At 48.7% G+C, this 19,970-nt stretch overlaps 1 protein-coding gene across 1 annotated transcript; it reads right to left on the bottom strand.

Moving 5' to 3' along the window:
* Positions 1-9,693: 9,693 nt before the first annotated feature.
* On the bottom strand, positions 9,694-19,165 carry dpt (dermatopontin; the record flags this gene model as incomplete). Its single annotated transcript, XM_080535971.1, has 4 exons — positions 9,694-9,760; positions 10,946-11,053; positions 11,473-11,598; positions 18,879-19,165. 4 exons carry the CDS (start codon positions 19,163-19,165, stop codon positions 9,694-9,696), a joined length of 588 nt encoding a protein of 195 aa, XP_080392097.1.
* Between the last annotated feature and the right edge of the window lie 805 nt (positions 19,166-19,970).

Raw genomic sequence — 19,970 nt, forward strand, 5'->3', positions numbered from 1 at the left:
TCCCAGAGAGCCAGTGGAGGCAGACAGGAAGAAGGAGATTCCACTTAGCTTGTGGCCCCGGCACATTTCACATTCCCATAGGCATGTTTACCCAGACCCAAGGCAGTGTGTGGGCTGTTGTTTCTAGAGAGTGAGATGGAACAGGGGGAGGGGGAGGGGACACTCGGGGGGACTCCATCTTTTTTTTTTCCTTAGTGAAGGCCTTTCCTATTAATAGACGGGGAGGCATGATGCTTTATTTATGTCCCTGCATATTTATATTTATGTTGAAACGGACTGTATGTATGGGAACTGTGCCGTTTCTTAAACACACTCAAATACTACCACGTAGATACACAAAACACACACACACACACACTCAAATACTACCACATAGATACACGAACACACACACACACACACACACTCACACACACACACACACACACACCCCCCCCCCCCACACACACACACCCACACACACACACACACACACACACACACACACACACACACACACCACACACACACACACCTACACACACACACACACCACACACACACCGACACACACCTACACACACACACACACACACACACACACACACACACACACACACACACACACACACACGCATGCACAGGGTGAGAAGCTTCTCTGTATCAGTAGGAGCAGCTGTCCTTATCCCCAAGTGAGATCAGAGGCTCCCTAAATAAACAGAGTATCCATATGCTGGGTCAGGGTCACCCCTCCATGGAGCGCACTACTCACCAAGGCTTTCCCTGCTCTCCCATGCTAAACCCAAACCTCCTTGATAGTTGAGATTTTGAGCTATAAGATAGCTACGATAATTCATACCACAGGTCTGCTCATATCAGGAACACCTGTTCAAATTATGATTGCCTTAACCTGTTTGAAACCCCTGGTTTTGTTATTGTAAAACTAGCTCAGTTTTAAACAACTTTAGTTTAGGTGTATCCCAGTATTCCAGTACTCCGTTCTACTACAAGCTCACAGGCAAATCAAGGTCATTCTAAAAGTGTTCGCGGTGATCCACAATTAATGGGGTATTTCAGTGTTCTAAGCCGCAACACAATTTGTTCCCCCCACTCCCATTCACACACAGGCGCAGTGACTGAATCACTGGCTCAAAGAGACCGATTCAGAGCATGGTAGAAATGTGAATTGTGATTGTGACATCACTATGGAGGTTGCATAATTCTCCCCCCCCATTTAATTCTCACCCCCCCCCCCTGATTGAGAGCTATAACTCTCCTAAAAGATCTAAAAAGTATAAAAGTTGACCTAATTCATGGATGCTGGGGTCATACTGTACTGAGAGGTTGACATAATGACCCCAACAACTTGGGCAAGTCACAGGAGAAATTAGGAGTTATTCCATTGATGACAATTATCTCTGAAATCGAGACTGTCGAACCCTATGAAGATACGTACACACATGAGTAAACAGATGTGTAGATTATAAGAGAATGACTTAATGCGTCTTCACAGAGGAGTTTTAAGTGCGGATGCATTAGCCACTTATTCCCAGACTAGCTAATCCCCAATTAGCCTGAGAAATCTCCTGTTTGCTTCACTCTGCGCCCGGTCTGCGCTGGCCATCCACCGAACCGTGGCTAACGAGACCTGCCATCTACTGTACTCCCTGTCCCCATCTTCGGAGTGGGCCACAACTTAGTACTTAGAGAGCTGGTTGAACTGCACTGTGCTTGATGCACTCGATAAAAACATCACATGTGGGGCGGCTGTGGCGCAGGAGGTAGAGCCGCCGTCTAACGATCGCAAGGTCGGCAGATCGGCGGTTCGAGTCGAGCCCTGGCTGGCCACATGTCGAAGTGTCCTTGGGCAAGACACTGAACCCCAGATTGCTCCCAGTGAGCGGGCCGGCCGGCGCCTTGCATGGTAGCTTGCCGCCATTGGTGTGTGGGTGAATGAGAGGCCGTTGTAAAGCGCTTTGGATAAAAAGAGACCAGAACAAGGTCACTTAAGAAAAATATTTTATACTGGTGATTTATTTTCTTAGTCATAATCCATATATAGCCTAATCATATTCATAATCTCCTACAATCAGAACATCATCTGTTGTTGCATTGCAATGTGTTGAACCAAAGTGGTAGAGTATGGTGAATTGCCTTCACACCTTAATATTCTTCAATATTTTTGTTATAAAAAAGTTTTGGTTTTCGTACCTCATATAGCCTACTGTACTCTTATATTAAAACACACTTGTTTCATCAAAGTTAGTTTTATATTAAGAATTGAGACTTCTACTACTACTACTTCTGCTATGGTTTACTTTTACTACTCCGCTTTGCTCTCAGTTGTATTTATATAATTATATAAACCATGGCAGTCAAGAGAGCTTTACTTTGTGGTTCCTGCAACTCCCCATAATTACAGACATTCAAATCTAAATAGCCTTTGGACATCGATAGTGTTTTGTCCGAGTCCGTACAATTAAACCAGGCATGTCAGTAATGAAAAATGGAATGGTATCCATGCAAGGGATAGCGGTTCTGAGCGCCGACCTCCGTCTCGTCCTGCTGCTAAAGGAGACGTGCACCCTAGGACGTCAACCTCCCTCAGGGGGCGAAGGAGCTTCTGCGAGCACGCGTCTTGTCGTCAGCCGCTGGCCCCTGGGGACGGTCCTGTTGCTCTGTAACGTTTGGCTCGGTGCCTCGAGACAGCAGTTGCCATAAACAAACAGTGCTGAGAGCCACTGGCCCGGGCTCAGCTCTGAACCAGACGGTGTGGAGGACCCGTTTGGCCAGGGCCCAGATGAGCCCATTTAGCTTTAGAAAGCCGTTGACCCAGTCCCGGCAGAGTTCGGTTGTGAACAAAAGCTTTTGACCGAGACTGAAGAGTTGAATGGGAGTGGTAAACGCAGCCTGTCACAGGCTTAGACTGACTTGAGGTTGAGGACGCAATAACTGCAATGACTCTTGCAGGGTGGAGTGTACTCCCGACCGCTAGGGGGCGATAGTATTGGTTTATGTGTTTAGTACTCTCTGTTAAGAGGTTAGAGTTAGGAGAAGTTGTGGCGGCCATTGTGGATGCCAGGTGGTCCGAGGATACACGCTGTTTCTCCTCTCTCTTTAGGACGTGTTTGCCTGTTATACGTAAGTCTGTTATTAGTTATATGTATCTTATTATCAGATTGTGGTTAACAGTAATCGTTCATGTTTGTTTATATCTTGTTATGTATGTCTTGTTTTGGTAATTGTATTTACTCATACGCTGTATTCCCACCCACAGGGTGTTGACATCTTTGTCTGAATAAATATTATAAACCGACATTGAGGAGTCTTCTTCATGTCAACACCATGAAGGTGGAATGCCCCTTCCCCGGCTGCGACTTCGAGACCAGAGACGTTTCCGAAGCACTCGCCATCGTCTTGCTGACAAACCATGGACATTTCCATCGAGGTGCGGCGGTTCAGACCCCAGCTCCCCGAGGCCCGAGGATGGAGCGGCCTAGGGTTGACACCGGCATCTCAACGGAGGAGTGGAACGTGTTCGTCCGGCGGTGGGAGGTCTTCCGTGCGGGGTCGGGCATTGGAGCGGCCCAGGCCCCGTTCCAGCTGTTTCAGTGCGCGGGGATCGAACTTGGAGACAGCCTGTTGAAAGCGGACCCGGACGTCGCCTCTGGGGCTCTAGAGGAACTACTTGCTGCTATGCGCTTGCTGGCCGTTGTCCCGGTCGCCACATGCGTCCTGCGCACAGAGCTGCTTCAGCTGCGCCAGGAACGCGATGAGACATTCCGCGCCTTTACTGCCAGAGTGCGTGGGAAGGCGGAGACGTGCTCTTACGTGGCTGTCTGCGAGTGTGGCAAGAGTGTGAGCTACACTGATCACATCATCCGCGATGTCCTTGTTAATGGGATCTACGACCCGGACATACGCCGCGAGGCGTTAGGGACGCCTGACATTCTTCTGAAGCCCGTTAATGATGTGGTCGCGCTCGTCGAGGGCAAGGAGATGGCTCGTAACGCCCTTCCATCATCCGCCCTGTCGGCTGTCTCCTCATTCCAGCGCTTGAGGAAGGACCCACAGCCAAGCCCACAGCGGAGCCCCTCCTTGGCCCCGAGTCCAGCTGATGTGGCAAAACGAGCCGTGTGCCCAGGGTGTCAGAACACGTTCCATGTCTTTACAGAGGGGTCTCGCGGATGGAACATCAGGCCTCACCAGCTCTGTGTCGACTGCTTCAAGGCCCGTCGACGCAAGCGGCGGCTGCCACCATTTGACGGTCAGCAGGCTACCATGGGATCCGAGGTGTGGCTGCGGACGCCGTCTAACGGTCAGCAGGCCGCCCTGGAGTCGGAGCCAATCTCCCAGCTCTCGGTCATTCAGTCTGAGGCGCGCCCAGATCGACACTACGGGAACCATCGTCGGCGCCGCACAACGGCACCTCTCAGACTCGAGCACCATATCTTTTCCAAGGGCGAATGGAGGCGGGCCAGGCTGAGGGAACACCCCCGGGCACTGATCTCCGTCTCGATTGACAATCCGGTGGGTCAGGGGGGCGGCGCCGGCTGTCGGCCCTCGGGGAACATGGTGGAGGTGTCCGCCATCGCAGACACAGGTGCGCAGTCGGACATTTGGTCGTTAGAGGAGTACCTGTCCTGCGGATTCTCGCGTGACGACCTGCGCCCTGTTAGCCTCAGCCTCTCGGCTGCAAATCGCTCCCCCATAGCCATTGATGGCGCATTCTTTGCTACACTCTCGGCGGTCTCCAACGGCGGCGAGGTGTCGTCCTGCCGCTCAATGGTGTATGTGAGCAGCTCGGTCCGGGGAATGTACCTCTCCTATGAGTCGCTGCTCAACCTCAGCCTCCTGCCTAAGGACTTCCCAACAGGTGGTGAGGGGCGACCCAGGGACACGCACGATCCTGCCCCCCCTTCTTCGCCGGGTCGGCCCTTGTCTGTGAATGCATTGAGGTCCGCCAACGGCGGCTGCGACGGCCCGAGCGACCCCCATGACGCCGGGTGCTCGTGTCCACAGCGTGCAGTCCCTCCGTCACGCCCCGCGGCGCTGCCATTCTCTTGCGAGCCTGAGAACAATAGCCGGATGAAGGGGTGGTTGATTGAGAGGTATGCCTCATCTACATTTAACACGTGCCCCCATCGGGCATTGCCGTGCATGGAGGGGCCGCCCGTCGAGATGCATGTGGACCCTGCTGCCGCGCCGAAAGCGTGCCACACCGCAGCCGGTGTGCCTCTCCACTGGCAGCAGAAGGTCCACGACGACCTTCTCCGGGACGAGGCCCTTGGTGTCATCGAGCGTGTGCCGTACGGCGAACCGGTTACATGGTGCCACCGGATGGTGGTTACCCGGAAGCACGACGGGTCCCCCCGCAGGACCGTGGACCTTTCCCCTCTCAATAAGTTCTGCCAGCGTGAGACGTTCGCCACTGAGTCCCCATTCCACCTCGCACGTCGTGTCCCGAAGGGCACCTGGAAGACAGTCACGGACGCTTGGAATGGTTATCACAGTGTGCCACTGCGCGAGTCTGACCGTCATCTGACAACGTTCATCACTCCCTTTGGCCGGTGGCGTTACACCAGGGCACCACAGGGTTTCCTCTCGTCGGGTGATGGCTACAACCGCCGTTTTGACGCTATCCTCTCAGACTTTGAACGCAAGGAACGGTGTGTGGATGACACGGTCCACTACGACACCGACTTGGAGCAGCACTGGTGGAGGACCATCGATTTCCTGACACGTGTCGGGCGGTCAGGCGTCGTGTTGAACCCGGGCAAGTTTCAGTTTGCGCAGAGGAGCGTGGACTTCGCTGGCTTCAGGGTGTCGGACGCTACCATCGAGCCACTTCCCAAATACCTGGACGCCATCCGGGACTTCCCCAGCCCGGTCTCCACGACAGATATCAGAAGCTGGTTCGGCCTTGTAAATCAAGTGACTAACTACGCCCAGTTGCGCGATACTATGGCTCCTTTCAAGCCCTTCCTCAGCCCACGCTGCAAGTTCGCATGGTCAACCGAGCTGGAGGAGGCCTTCCAGGCGTCTAAGCATGCCATAATTGGGGCCATTCGCGAAGGTGTAGAGATCTATGACATGCAGAAGCGCACCTGCCTCCGCCCCGACTGGTCCAGGCGAGGCATTGGCTACTTCCTTCTCCAACAGCATTGCAGCTGTGCCTCGGGCGTGCCGGACTGCTGCCCGGGAGGTTGGAGAATCACACTCGCTGGGTCTCGCTTCCTGTCCTCCGCGGAGCAGCGTTATGCGGCTATCGAAGGGGAGGCCCTGGCCGTGGCCTGGGGTCTGGAGCAGGCACGATACTTCACGCAGGGATGCGACGATCTCGTCGTGGTCACCGACCACAAGCCCCTGGTGAAGATCTTCGGGGACCGCACACTCGACGAGATCACAAACTCACGCTTGTTCAGGCTCAAACAGCGTACCCTCCCATGGCGTTTCGAGATTGTTTACCTCCCTGGCGTGAGCAACCATGCCGCTGACGCTGCCTCAAGGCACCCTTCCCCCTCGGGCTCGGCTAGCGGCCTCTCCCTGGAACCGCCAGGCGTGCCTGACACTGTCGAGTTGGCACTCATGGCTTCCATCTGCGTCGATGCTCAGGAGCTCGGCGCCGTCTCCTGGCCCCTCCTCGCGCAAGAGACAGCGGCTGACGCATGCCTCGGCCGCCTGCTGGACATGATTGAGCACGGGGACGGAGTGGACGCGCATGACCCTGCCGTGGTGAGTTTGTCGCCGGTCTGTGACTCCATCTATGCGCAGGACGGGGTCTTGCTGTATCAGGATCGCGTCGTGATTCCCCTATCCCTCCGCGGGAGAGTCCTTCGACACCTTCATGCTGCCCACCAGGGGGTTTCGGCGATGGAGCAGCACGCCCGGGCCATAGTCTACTGGCCTGGGATGTCTGGGGATATCCGCACTGTCAGGACCGGGTGCGCGGACTGCAACCGCAATGCTCCATCACAGGCAGCTACGCCCCCTCTGTCATCTCCGCCACCGTCCACCCCGTTCGAGGCAGTGTTTGCTGACTTCTTTGATTACGGGGGCCGCCACTACCTGGTCGTCGGGGATCGGCTCTCAGGCTGGGTGGAGGTCCTGGGCGCTGCGGCCGGGACTGATGCTGGAGGCGCAGCTGGCCTTGTTCGCCACCTCCGCTCATTCTTCCGGACCTTTGGGGTGCCTGAGGAGCTTTCAAGCGATGGCGGCCCGGAATTTATGGCAAGCCACACTCAGGACTTCTTCCGCCTATGGCAGATCAGGCATCGTGTGTCCTCCGTCAGTTTCCCACAGTCTAACGGGAGAGCGGAGGTCGCTGTTAAGACTGCGAAGCGGCTTCTGATGTCCAACAGTGGCCCGGCGGGCAGTCTCGACCAGGATCGATGATACAGTTGCGTAACACACCCGACCCAGACTGCAACCTCTCACCAGCACAGATCATTTTCGGTCACCCCCTTCGAGGCTCGCTCTCCTTCGTTAACAGGCTGGAGAAGTTTTCGAACCCGCATATCCGTCCTCTCTGGCGTCAGGCATGGGCTGTGAAGGAGGATGCCCTTCGTACGCGGATGTCCCGTACCACCGAGTCTCTGGGGGTTCATTCAAGACCACTTCGCCCTCTGGCACTCGGTGAGAGGGTGTTCATCCAGAATCAGCAGGGCCCGAGCCCCAATAAGTGGGACAGGTCTGGGGTGGTGGTGGAGTCGCTTGGCCACGATCAGTATCGGGTGAGAGTTGATGGCTCAGGACGCCTGACGTTGCGCAACCGGCGGTTCCTCCGTGGCTACACGCCAGTCGCCCCATGTACCCAGCGGCTGCCGTCGCCGCCTCCCCTGCCTCCTCCCTCCCTGGACTCTCTGCCCCTAGCTACCCCCTCTGGTCCAGTGGTGCCCCAGGGTGACGCCCGGCTGGGGACGGATGGGCCCCGTGTTGCTGTTCTGGGCCCCTCTCTGCTAGGGCCTTCAGGCGGGGCGTCGTCTCTCCCCGCGCCCCTAGTTCCCGCTGGTGTGGCTCCCGCTACACCTCTTCCTGCGCCGTCGCCACTGCGGCCCGCCCGGCCGGCCCGTGCTAGGAGGCCACCTAAGCGATATGAAGCTGAGTCTGGCCAATGGATTTGAGCCCGTGGACCCACGTGGATTCGTGGCTCCCCGGTCTGGGGGGGATGCAGGGTGGAGTGTACTCCCGACCGCTAGGGGGCGATAGTATTGGTTTATGTGTTTAGTACTCTCTGTTAAGAGGTTAGAGTTAGGAGAAGTTGTGGCGGCCATTGTGGATGCCAGGTGGTCCGAGGATACACGCTGTTTCTCCTCTCTCTTTAGGACGTGTTTGCCTGTTATACGTAAGTCTGTTATTAGTTATATGTATCTTATTATCAGATTGTGGTTAACAGTAATCGTTCATGTTTGTTTATATCTTGTTATGTATGTCTTGTTTTGGTAATTGTATTTACTCATACGCTGTATTCCCACCCACAGGGTGTTGACATCTTTGTCTGAATAAATATTATAAACCGACATTGAGGAGTCTTCTTCAACTCTGTCTCAGTGTCTCAGTGTCTCAGTGTCTCAGTGTTAGCCTTAACAAATGCAAGAGCTGTTTGCATGGTTGAGCTAATTTCCTATGCAAGGTGAGTTATTTGACTTCAGAACATATTGTAGCTGCGGGTATCGTTATGCTTACCCAGAGGCACCTACTCTTGTGACTTTAGGCTCATCCCATCTGATATCTCCCTTTACTGAAATACTCTCATCATCATTATCATGACATTATCACCTCATATTAACTGCTCCTCCTGAGACTTCTACTGCCCCCCAGCACTGCGTCTCTTGAAGACACCCGCTTTTCCCCTCTACTGTGTCCCTAAAAACTTCTATTGACCCCCTTGTACTGCTCTCTGTTTCTCCAGTGTCTAAATATTTAAAAAAAAAAAAACGTAGGTTTAGAAGAAGGTGATAGGAGAAGGTTTTTCCTTCTATCAATGGCCCCGGGCCTGAGCTGGATTACTCTTCCTGCTACGACTGGTGGATTGATGATTCACTTGCTTAGTCAAATGTATTGATTGTAAGTGGCTTTGGAATAAGGCATCTGCTGAATGCCAAAAATGTAAATGTAAATGAAATACTATCATTATCATTATCACGTCATATTCACAACACTACACAGCTGGCTGGTGAATAGAGAGCTACTGGACCATTACCACTATAACTAGCCACTCAGCGCTGGCTCACACAGCTGTAGCACCATTTATGTATTTATTTAAAATTTGTTTTAGAAAACATGAAATGGGATAGACTGTTAGTGTTCAATACTATTAAGCCGCCCTCTAATCTGCTGCTTCAGCACGTCTGCTGTGAGCATATGAGGGTGATATCCAGTAGGGTACATTGTCGACTGTTTAGTTTATTTACATTAAGTAAATCTAACATTTTTTATTTAAACTTAATGTGTGTTCTAACTGGACCAGTTCAGGTAAAATACACAACCTGTTCAGTATTTCACATTTTATTGTTTCATCACATTATCTTTTGTTTGGTTCTTTACAGAACACCACTCAGTCAATTATCAAGATACATTTGGCATTAATGAACAAGCAATAAGTATTTTATTTATTTACCAATGATTACATGAAACTTGGATACCATCTATAAGGATTACATGTCAGTATATGTAGTAAGATGTTGGGGAGAAGCTGCCGCATGTACAGTACGTCTATAGATTCTCAAAGGCACAGTCAAAATCTGTCATCCTGCACAGGACGTACTTCCACTGACGATCTCTGGAACAAAGTAAAAGAAGAAGATCTGGTCAGTGAAACTGTCAAGGTGTCAAGGTGTCAAGGTGTCAAGGAGACAAGGTGTCAAGGTGTCAAGGTGTCAAGGTGTCAAGGTGTCAAGGTGTCAAGGAGACAAGGTGTCAAGGTGACAAGGTGTCAAGGTGACAAGGTGTCAAGGAGACAAAGTGTCAAGGTGTCAAGGTGTCAAGGTGTCAAGGTGGCAAGGTGTCAAGGTGTCAAGGTGTCAAGGTGTGCCATGGAAATGTTTATTTCTGTTTTTTATTCCCTACATGTACCCCCTACACATGACCTCTGTACCCTACACATGACCTCTGTAGCCTACAAATGATGAAATGATGGGTTAGGGTTGGGTAATATTAAGGAGGCCCCCTAGGAGGGAGGGCCAGTAAGGCTCTGGCGCCTGCTCCCTATGTTCCCCTGCCCAAGTGTTCCTAGTGGGCTTGAGGTGCGGCCTGGGAAGGAAAGAGGGGGAGGGTTAGGGCTAAGGTCAGGGTTGGGGTTAGGGCTAGGGTGGTTAGGGTTAGGCTTAGGGCTAGGGTCAGGTTTGGGGTTGGGGTTAGGGCTAGGGTGGTTAGGGCTAGGGTGGTTAGGGTTAAGTTTAGTGTTTTGGAGCCTGATTCTCTGAAATGTTTCAGACACATTTTTTTTTATGTTTATTTCTGTTTGTTAGTTTTTTTCTTCCAATTCCCTGTACCCTACACATGACCTCTGCTCCATGAGGCCTCGGTAGTGAGTATGTTGCACCAGTCTGACCCTGAAACAAGTACTTTATAATATGGGATGGATTAAATATAGATCTTTCAAAAGTGGATTACTGCCCTGTACTGACCACAGTTCAGTTGGAGGAAGCAACTCCTTCTCAAAGTCAACACTGCGTGACGTTATACTTATAAGGTTCTATCTCCATTTTTGGTCAAAACTTAGTATTTTTTTACATAATCTGATCCGTTAGGTGTTTATTAATGCCTGTGTGGTGTTATTTTTTAAAATGTTGACATTTTTGAGTTAGTAATTCATAAAATACAAAGGTTCCATCTCCCGAAACATAATGGAATGTAAAAACTTTGACGCTCAATATCTCTGAACTACCCTAGACGGAGATAGAACCTTAGAATTCTAAGCTCACGAACCCCTTCTCAAAGTCAACCCTGTAGTAAGTCTACAGACCTGAGTACGAAGTTGAAGGTGGTCTGCGCCCCCCTGATGAAGTAGCCATAGCTGGGCACCACCATCTCGCCCTCCTCCTTGTAGTAGGCAGGAACATCACTGGTCTTCCTACGGGGGAGAAACACTGTTGTTCATATTGGGCACTACTATGTGCTCCTCCTGAGACTTCTACTGCCCCCCAGCACTGCATCTCCTGAAGACACCTGCTTTTCCCCTCTACTGTGTCCCTAAAAACTTCTATTTGCCCCCCTTGTACTGTTTCTCTGTTTCTCCAGTGTCTAATTGTTTTTAATAACAATAATAATTAAAAAAAGAAGGTTAATTAGAAGAAGGTGATTAGAAGACGGTTTTTCCTTCTATCAATGGCCCCGGGCCTGAGCTGGATTACTCTTCCTGCTACGACTGGTGGATTGATGATTCACTTGCTTAGTCAAATGTATTGATTGTAAGTCGCTTTGGAATAAGACGTCTGCTAAATGCCAAACATGTAAATGTAAAAGTAGAGAGTTTGGGGCGAGCAGCCGTACCAGCAGGAGTAGGGGCACCGCCGGCTGTATCGGCAACACCAGAACTGCCACTCGCGGTCCAGGACCGGCTCAAAGTACTTGCTCTGTACCCCCGCCACGACCCCGTTACTGGTGCACGATGACGACCTGCAACGAGAGGAGAGGAGACCGCTGAGTCAACACAACTCAAACAGCTTGTTACAGTTCCAAATAAAATACCATTGAAATACAAAAACAGGTGTTTTATGATGCGATACATGTTTGGGTCTGTCCACTTCAATAAACTGCTTGATTAAGAGAAGCTTAGATATACAGGCCAGCAGCATTCTGTTCTCATGAGCATTTTGCTAAAGAGACACAGGAGGCCAGCGGAATTGAAGACACTTGTTGGATCAGCATGATGGAAAGCTACAGGACTTGGCAATACAATCATCGTATTGTACAGCTCGTTTCTAAACCTTTAGGCATCCAAATGCATTTAGGCAATGAATTAATCAGCATGACAGAAATGTACACGTACACCATAAATACCACGAGTATCTAAATATAGATAAACAGAGGTAATATTCATCTTACTTACTTACATGACAACAGAATGAGATAATGTTTTAATGTAACTGCACATTCAGATTCATATTACATTGACCGTGATACAGACTATTATAACAAACGGAGATTGATTACCTAGGTCAACAGCACTGGCATTCAGGAGACTACTAATGAGGCAATTACATTAAGATAATCTGTGAGTGTGTCCGTTCATATACCCCGATACGGAAGAACATACAGCAGGAGGAGGCTTACAGACTGTTATAACAAACTGAGATTGATGACCTACGTCAACAGCACTGGCATTCAAGAGACTAGAGATGAGGCAAAATGTTCTAGCTCTATTTACTCTGACACAGTAACATATATTTTGATTCTGACACTTCTACAGTCACCCCACCGGTGTTAGCTTTCATTCGATACCAAGATCATTATGAAGGCCCTTGTGATTGTGGAGATATTCTATATTCACTTTGGGCATGTCATTTCTAGCAGAAAACCTGAAAAATAGGGCAGATAAGAAGAGGTTAAGACAATCTGTGTGAGTGTGTCCGTTCATATACCCCGATACAGAAGAACATAGGAAAGGAGGAGGCCTGTTCTCAAGTCTCTCCTCTCCGCTGGTGATTTGATGTAAACAATGTTTTGTTGACAGTGCCGTGTGTTTAGGGCCCATACAGATACTGGCAGTTGTCATCACAACAGATGCACCAACATCAACTCTGAGCAGGAGAGTGCACAGCGATCTGCAGCCTTTTGTCATGGCAACATAGGCACGGCCCGCAGCCATCTGACCAATGGGGATAGGTTAGGCCTTTCCCAGGAGAACAGTGTCTCAGCCGGGGAGTAACTCAAAGAGACGGGTATGGTAATGAGAAGGGGATGGTAAAGTGTGGCTGGGGAACCTACAGTTCCTACAGAGGGTGGTTGATCTACATGGCGGGGCGCGGTGGAGAGTAGGCCTACTCATGCAAACAGTCCTAAGACAAAGGTTGAGTAGAGTACCGGTGTGAGAATGATGAATATGAAGAACTGTGAACGTTTACTATGAAACCAAGTACCAAGTACAACCAAGTATCAATCTGTCTGTGACGGAGCACTGTGTCCTAGAGAAGTCAACCAGGCATCGTGACGAAACACCCAATTTGAAACAAACTGATTCATTTGTTAAAAAATAAATAAATGCATAAATACAAATAAACCTGTAATAAAGGGATATGGAAGTATTGTACTTATCGAAATGTGTCGACTTTGTAGTTAACTATTCACATTGTGCATATCATATCATTACAACAACATGCAATACATATTATTCACAGAACAGAACAGACAGTATTTTCTCTCTTGGCAGTACATCTCTCTCATTTTGAGGTCACATATATTACAAACATATTGATCTTATCGTCATTGGTCGTGTCCATGACCTGAACAAACAGGCAAACATCTGAAGTACCTACTTATTCCTCAACCATACTGTCGGTGTAACAACGAGAAGGGATTCAACTGTGAGATACATAAGACCATAACACTTTAAGGACGATTTAACTGTACTCTAGAATTGACTAATTAATTATTAATTTTGCCATTTAGCAGACGCTTTTATCCAAAGCGACTTACAATTACGAATTACAGGGACATTCCCCCTGGAGTAACTGAGGGCTAAGTGCCTTACCCAAGGGCACACTAGTAGTGGTGTGGCTTCAGGCGGGATTTGAACTCACAACCTTCCGAGCCCAAGTCCAACTCACTATCCACTAGACCACCACTACCCCTACTATTCAAGTTAAACCTTGAACACCAAATAAATCATATATATTTTAAGATTGTGAATGTTGCCGTGGTTGTGGAGATGACTGGCAAGGGCACAAAGCAAATATCAAACCATTACTGGAGGATTTTCTAGCGGATAAGAGGGAACCACGCTGAGCCCAATTAACCTGGGGGGGAAATCCCTCTGTGAGTTACCTCAGCGGGAATCTTTGCCTCCCAGGCTAGCGCCTAGCCATGGCCTATGGGACTAGTCTAGGGTCTACCATGTCCTATGGGACTAGGCTAGGGCCTGCCATGTGACCTATGGGACTAGGCTAGGGCCTTCCATGTGCCTATGGGACTAGGCTAGGGCCTACCATGTGCCTATGGGACTAGGCTAGGGCCTGCCATGTGCCTATGGGACTAGGCTAGGGCCTTCCATGTGCCTATGGGACTAGGCTAGGGCCTACCATGTGCCTATGGGACTAGGCTAGGGCCTGCCATGTGCCTATGGGACTAGGCTAGGGCCTGCCATGTGACCTATGGGACTAGGCTAGGGCCTTCCATGTGCCTATGGGACTAGGCTAGGGCCTACCATGTGCCGATGGGACTAGGCTAGGGCCTACCATGTGCCTATGGGACTAGGCTAGGGCCTACCATGTGCCTATGGGACTAGGCTAGGGCCTACCATGTGCCTATGGGACTAGGCTAGGGCCTACCATGTGTCTATGGGACTAGGCTAGGGCCTACCATGGCCTATGGGACTAGGCTAGGGCCTTCCATGGCGTATGGGACTAGGCTAGGGCCTTCCATGGCGTATGGGACTAGGCTAGGGCCTACCATGGCCTATGGGATGGTGTCTGTCCCCACGCAGAGGAACCCTCTTCTCAAGACCTACTGTGGGGGCGGCTGTGTCTCAGGAGGTAGAGCCGACGTCTAATGATCACAAGGTTCAGGGGTTCGAGCCCCGGCTGGCCACATGTCGAAGTGTCCTTGGGCAAGACACTGAACCCCAAAATTGCTTCCAGTGAGCGGGCCAGCGCCTTGCATGGCAGCTTGCCGCCATTGGTGTGTGAATGTGTGTGTGAATGGGTGAATGAGAGGCCGTTGTAAAGCGCTTTGGAGCAGTTTTGGAGCAGCAAAAAAGGCGCTATATAAGTGCAGTCCATTTAACATTTACTGTAGCAGAAACGTTTCCTGTGCTGAGACACCGGATAGGGATAAAAATAGATGGAATGGCCTTCCATGACATTGGTATATTATCATCATAGGATCTTTTGACTGTTTACATCGTAGGTGAATGACTGATAGGTTCAGGGGTAGGCCTACATACATGCCTTTGGATATCGTTTAAAAATGATTTTCTTCAGCTTTATGTGAAGTAGTCTGGCTATGGAGTCATGAAATTGTGCCAACCTCCGAAACGGCACAATACTGCACAGGAAATAACTCAGGACATTTAGATCGTGAAGTAAGCGAAGAGAAATCTCAGAGGATGGACGGGAGAGTTCCAGTTGGACGCAGACTCCTTCACATCACTCACAAGTGGAAAGAGACCAAGTCATGACAAGTTCCTTGGAATCGTCGACGGCGAACTCTCAACAAACATGGCAGTTTCAGTTTGTTTTCAGAGACTCAGGCGTTCATCGATCATACAGATGAATATATCTAAAAAAAACAGGTTCATCTGGTACATCTCAGTACAAGTGATGCTAGAGATGACTGTGGTAAAAATGCACAATGTCCGGGGCTTGTCAAATGTTTGAATGTATGATGATGTTGAAGGTTTTTGCAACTATTCAAAGATCATCAAATCATCGTCTAATGTTTGATCTAATATATTGTTTATGGAAAACTTCATACAGACTTTTAGAACTAGGTAATTGCAATGGCACCCCTCTATTTCTGAGCAAATCCACAACATTGGCTAGAATAATTGGCTAATAATAACTCACAGGCTTTATTGTGCGTAATAATGCAGCTTACATTGTTCCATGCTGCTGATGCTAGCTGGGAATTTATAATCTCATAATTAGTTCACGACTACCACTCAGAAGGTGTATTATTTTATTGTATTCTATTTATTCATATCGTTCTTGCTCCTGTTTTATATTTTATATGATTTTATTTTTATCCTATTGCTCTGATGAAATTGTATTTTGTCTATTTTTTGTTGTTGATCTGGTGTTGTTTTATTGTGTAATTGTGCTGTTTGTTTTAACTGTTGAAACTTGATGTTTTTAAGCTGCTGTCTTGGCCAGGCTTCCCTTGAAAGAGAGATCATTGTGTCTCAATGGGACCGACCTGGTTAAATAAAAGCTAAATAAAAAATAAAATAAAAAAGTATACATATTGTGTTTGTCCTTTACAGACACTGGTGGTGTCTTAAAAGCAAAGGAGGCTATACCTTTATGGGTGGGGGTCGTCTTCCAACAAGGTGTGTGTGAACGCATGTCATTGAGAGGGAAATTCACCTACACACACACACACACACACACACACACACACACACACACCCCACACACACACACACAAACACACAAACACCCACCCACACACACACACACACACACACACACACACACACACACACACACACACACACACACACACACACACACACACACACACACAGACAGACAAACGCATGTCATTGAGAGGGAAATTCACACACACACACACACACACACACACAGAAATACACACACCACACCACACACACACACACACACCCACACACACACACCCCCACACCCCCCCCCCCACACACACACACACACACCCACGCACACACACACACACACACACACACACACACACTCACACACACACACACACACACACACACACACACCACATACCCAAACTCTTGTCTGTTTGCGGTTATCTCTGGCTTTGTATACCAAATGAGGTCTGGGGCGTGGCCAGCATGTGTGACTCTGTTCCAGCATAACACTGGTGTTGTTAACTACGCCAAGCAGAACCTGTATGGGCCTGTGTTGTGTGGTAATAACGACCTTTCCAGTTCTTGGTTCTTGCACACATTCGTGCACGTCAGAATGCAGATCGACGGGTTCAAATAAGTGCAAGTGAATGTCTTTCTTTCAGTCATGAAGGTTATTTGAGACTTTAGAAAGACATTACTGATACTTGAAGGCATGCAAGGTTAAGTAATCAATTCCAGTGGGATATTGATCTGTAGGGGAGTCTGTGTTGATGTGACCGTACTTCCTCTCTTGGTCTCTGGAACAATAACATGTCACCCCCTGATGGGTCAAAGATGTCCCCCTCTCAGACGTGTTTGTACAGTTCCTCTGCTCCTGGGGACACGGAGCATAAACCAGGTTTCAGTTTCAGGCAGACTTCATTTCGTGACGTTAGAATGATAAGGTTCTATCTCCATTTTTGTCCAAATTTAGTTTTGTACATAATCTGATCCATTAGGTGTTTATTAATGCCTGTGTGTTTTTTTTTTTTTAATGTTGACATTTTTGAGTTAGTAATTAATCAAATACAAAGGTTCCATCTCACAAAACATAATGGAATGTAAAAACTTTGACGCTCAATATCTCTGAACTGCCCTAAACGGAGATAGAACCTTATCATTCTAAACTCACGATTTGTCATTGTTGCATGCAGAAGACCTTCATTTCTATAAAAAATTCCAATAAAACTTCATCTGTGAGTTTTGACTGAATTTACAAGGTATCCAGTAGCTACATGTGATGTGCCATGGATGACTCATTAGATACAGTACCTTTTTATTATTATTTTTAAATGACTGGACTTTTTAAAAAGGCACTACATTTTATAAACACTGCTATGTCTGTCTGTTTCTATTGTATGTATTAATGTATGTGACCTATGTGTGTTTTTAATGTGGAAACTGTATTCTTGAGCTGCACTTCTGCCTGTCGAAGGAGAATTTCCTTAAAGCAATCTTGAATCTTGAATCTTGAATCTTGTACCTTTTCTGAGAGACCCATGAATCTATCCTTTTACATCCTAATGTATTCGGGCTTCACCAGGCCCCTGCGGTCTGCCCCTGGAGACCCCTGGCTCCTTATTGATTCCTGTGGTGCTTCTGAGATGGCTGCTGCTCAGAGCAACATGGAGGAGATGTCACCGTGGTTACACAGGATGTGGAAATATACTAACCCAATATAATACCCTTCTACTGGGTACTGTCCAACACGATTCAATTTGGTTTATTCGTTCTCTCACTGTAACACAAGCAACAGCCGTCCTGCTGTGTTGTGGATGTTATATTGTAATTATACAAAGCCATCAGCTCTTAACCTTAGCATCAAACATGCTAACAGTTAGTTGTAATACACTCAAGCCTCAACGTCAAAGGAATGTGAGGAAAACGTTTTAACGATTAAACCCAATCAGCCCAGATATATCCCCCCAAGGAAGATGGATGGCCAAAAATAAATGTTTGTCAGTGTTCAAAAAACCAAAGCATAATTGGGACGCCTGCCTGGAAAATATGATTCATACATATCTGTCTTTCATCATTATTCATACATACATATCTGTCTTCAAAATGCAAGCACTTGTATCGTGCCTGAAATGCAAACACCATTCGCAAGTGCAATAAGCCGGTCAGGCAGATGTTTATCCCTAAGTGAGAGTCTAAAGCGCGTACACACACGGATCATTGAGGTACTTACAGACAGTAAACGGTGTTTATCTCTAAATCCCAGCTTAGATCTGGATTTCCTACCATAGACACCGAAGGGATTAAGTAACCAGCTTGCATCTCCAGTGGATGTCAGCGCTGGCGCCACATAGTGAACACAACCTGCCTCTAAGTGCCCAAAAACAGCTCTAAAAACAGATGCTAACAACGTTGTTTAGCTGAACTTTCTCCACACACTCAATTACATCTCTGCCAGTCTCGTTAAAAACTAAAAAGCAGCCTTGCTGACTCGCTTCCAGAGCTCAGAGAGAGATAGAGAGAGGTGGAGATGGAGATGGAGCAACACAGCGTGCCACGTTTCAGAGAACCAGAGAGTGCACACACTAGAGAGAGAGACTAGAGAGAGAGACTGGGCCATGTAGAGACTATAGAGAGACTAGAGAGAGAGACTAGAGGAGTGCAGAGGGCACACAAGGGGACCTACCACTCCATCCCCGCGCGCTGGATGTCGTCCCACCAGCACTCTGTGACCTCACCCATCCCCTCGGGCGTGCGCTGACACTCGAAGGTCCACAGGCGGTCGGAGCCCTCCTTCTCACTGAAGTAACTGCGGATGGCCACCAGCACTTCGCCGTGGGGGCATTGGTAGTTGAAGCCTTGGCGAAACTGGTTGACCCAGGAGGACTCCGCGTAAATGAAGTTGTCAGGGGGCTGGGGGGTGACCACCGTGGCCAACAGGGGCAGAGCCCACAGCATGAGGACTGGATTCATCCTGGACCGGTCTTCTGAGGTCTGAACAGAACCGAACAGAACCCAGCAAGCGTCTGTCTGCTCTGCCGATACACGACACAGCTGCCTGCGTTTTAAAGGCTTTTTACTACCCAGATGTTTTACATCCACATCCAGAAGTGATATGTAATTCGCAGATCCAAGGCCAGACTGTAACGTGTAACCGACTTCGGGCCTTTGGGTTTTAAGGTCGACTTTCAGGCTGAATCCTAATTTCGATATCGTGGATAAGGGGTATGCCTTAAAAACCGGCCTCCTTAGAGGGACATGACGTGCTTGATTGCCTCATGTAATTCAAATGTTTGTACATCTGGAGAGCTGCATCTGGAGAGAGCTTATTGTTGTTTAATCAGAGATGATTAGATGATGAAGATGTTGAACGAACACTGGGGAGTTTGTAATGTTTCTTTCACTGCAACAAATATCCTTCCAAACAGAATATCTGTTCTGACTTTCTGTCTTTTTTTAAGCTTTTCTTTCTGAGTGGGGCAGTCCCACTCATATTCTTCATTTTATTGGACAGATATAATGAAGACAGACAGGAAAGTAAGGGAGAGAGGGCATGTCAGCAGGGCATGGGCTGGATTCGAACCCATGCCTACATGGGCATATGTGTGCACTGTAGACCGTGGTGCTAGACCACTGGACCACCCCAGGCCACTGACTTTCTGCCTTTATAGCTATAAAAGACTCTGGATTAAAAAATATGACGATTTCCACATCGCTCCTTTCACCATTTGAAACGATCTTGTAAAGGAGAGAGACGGAAAACACAGTATGTGACTCT

This window comes from Nansenia antarctica, assembly GCF_963989245.1.
Source record: "Nansenia antarctica genome assembly, chromosome: 7".
NCBI classification, from domain to species: Eukaryota; Metazoa; Chordata; class Actinopteri; order Argentiniformes; family Microstomatidae; genus Nansenia; species Nansenia antarctica.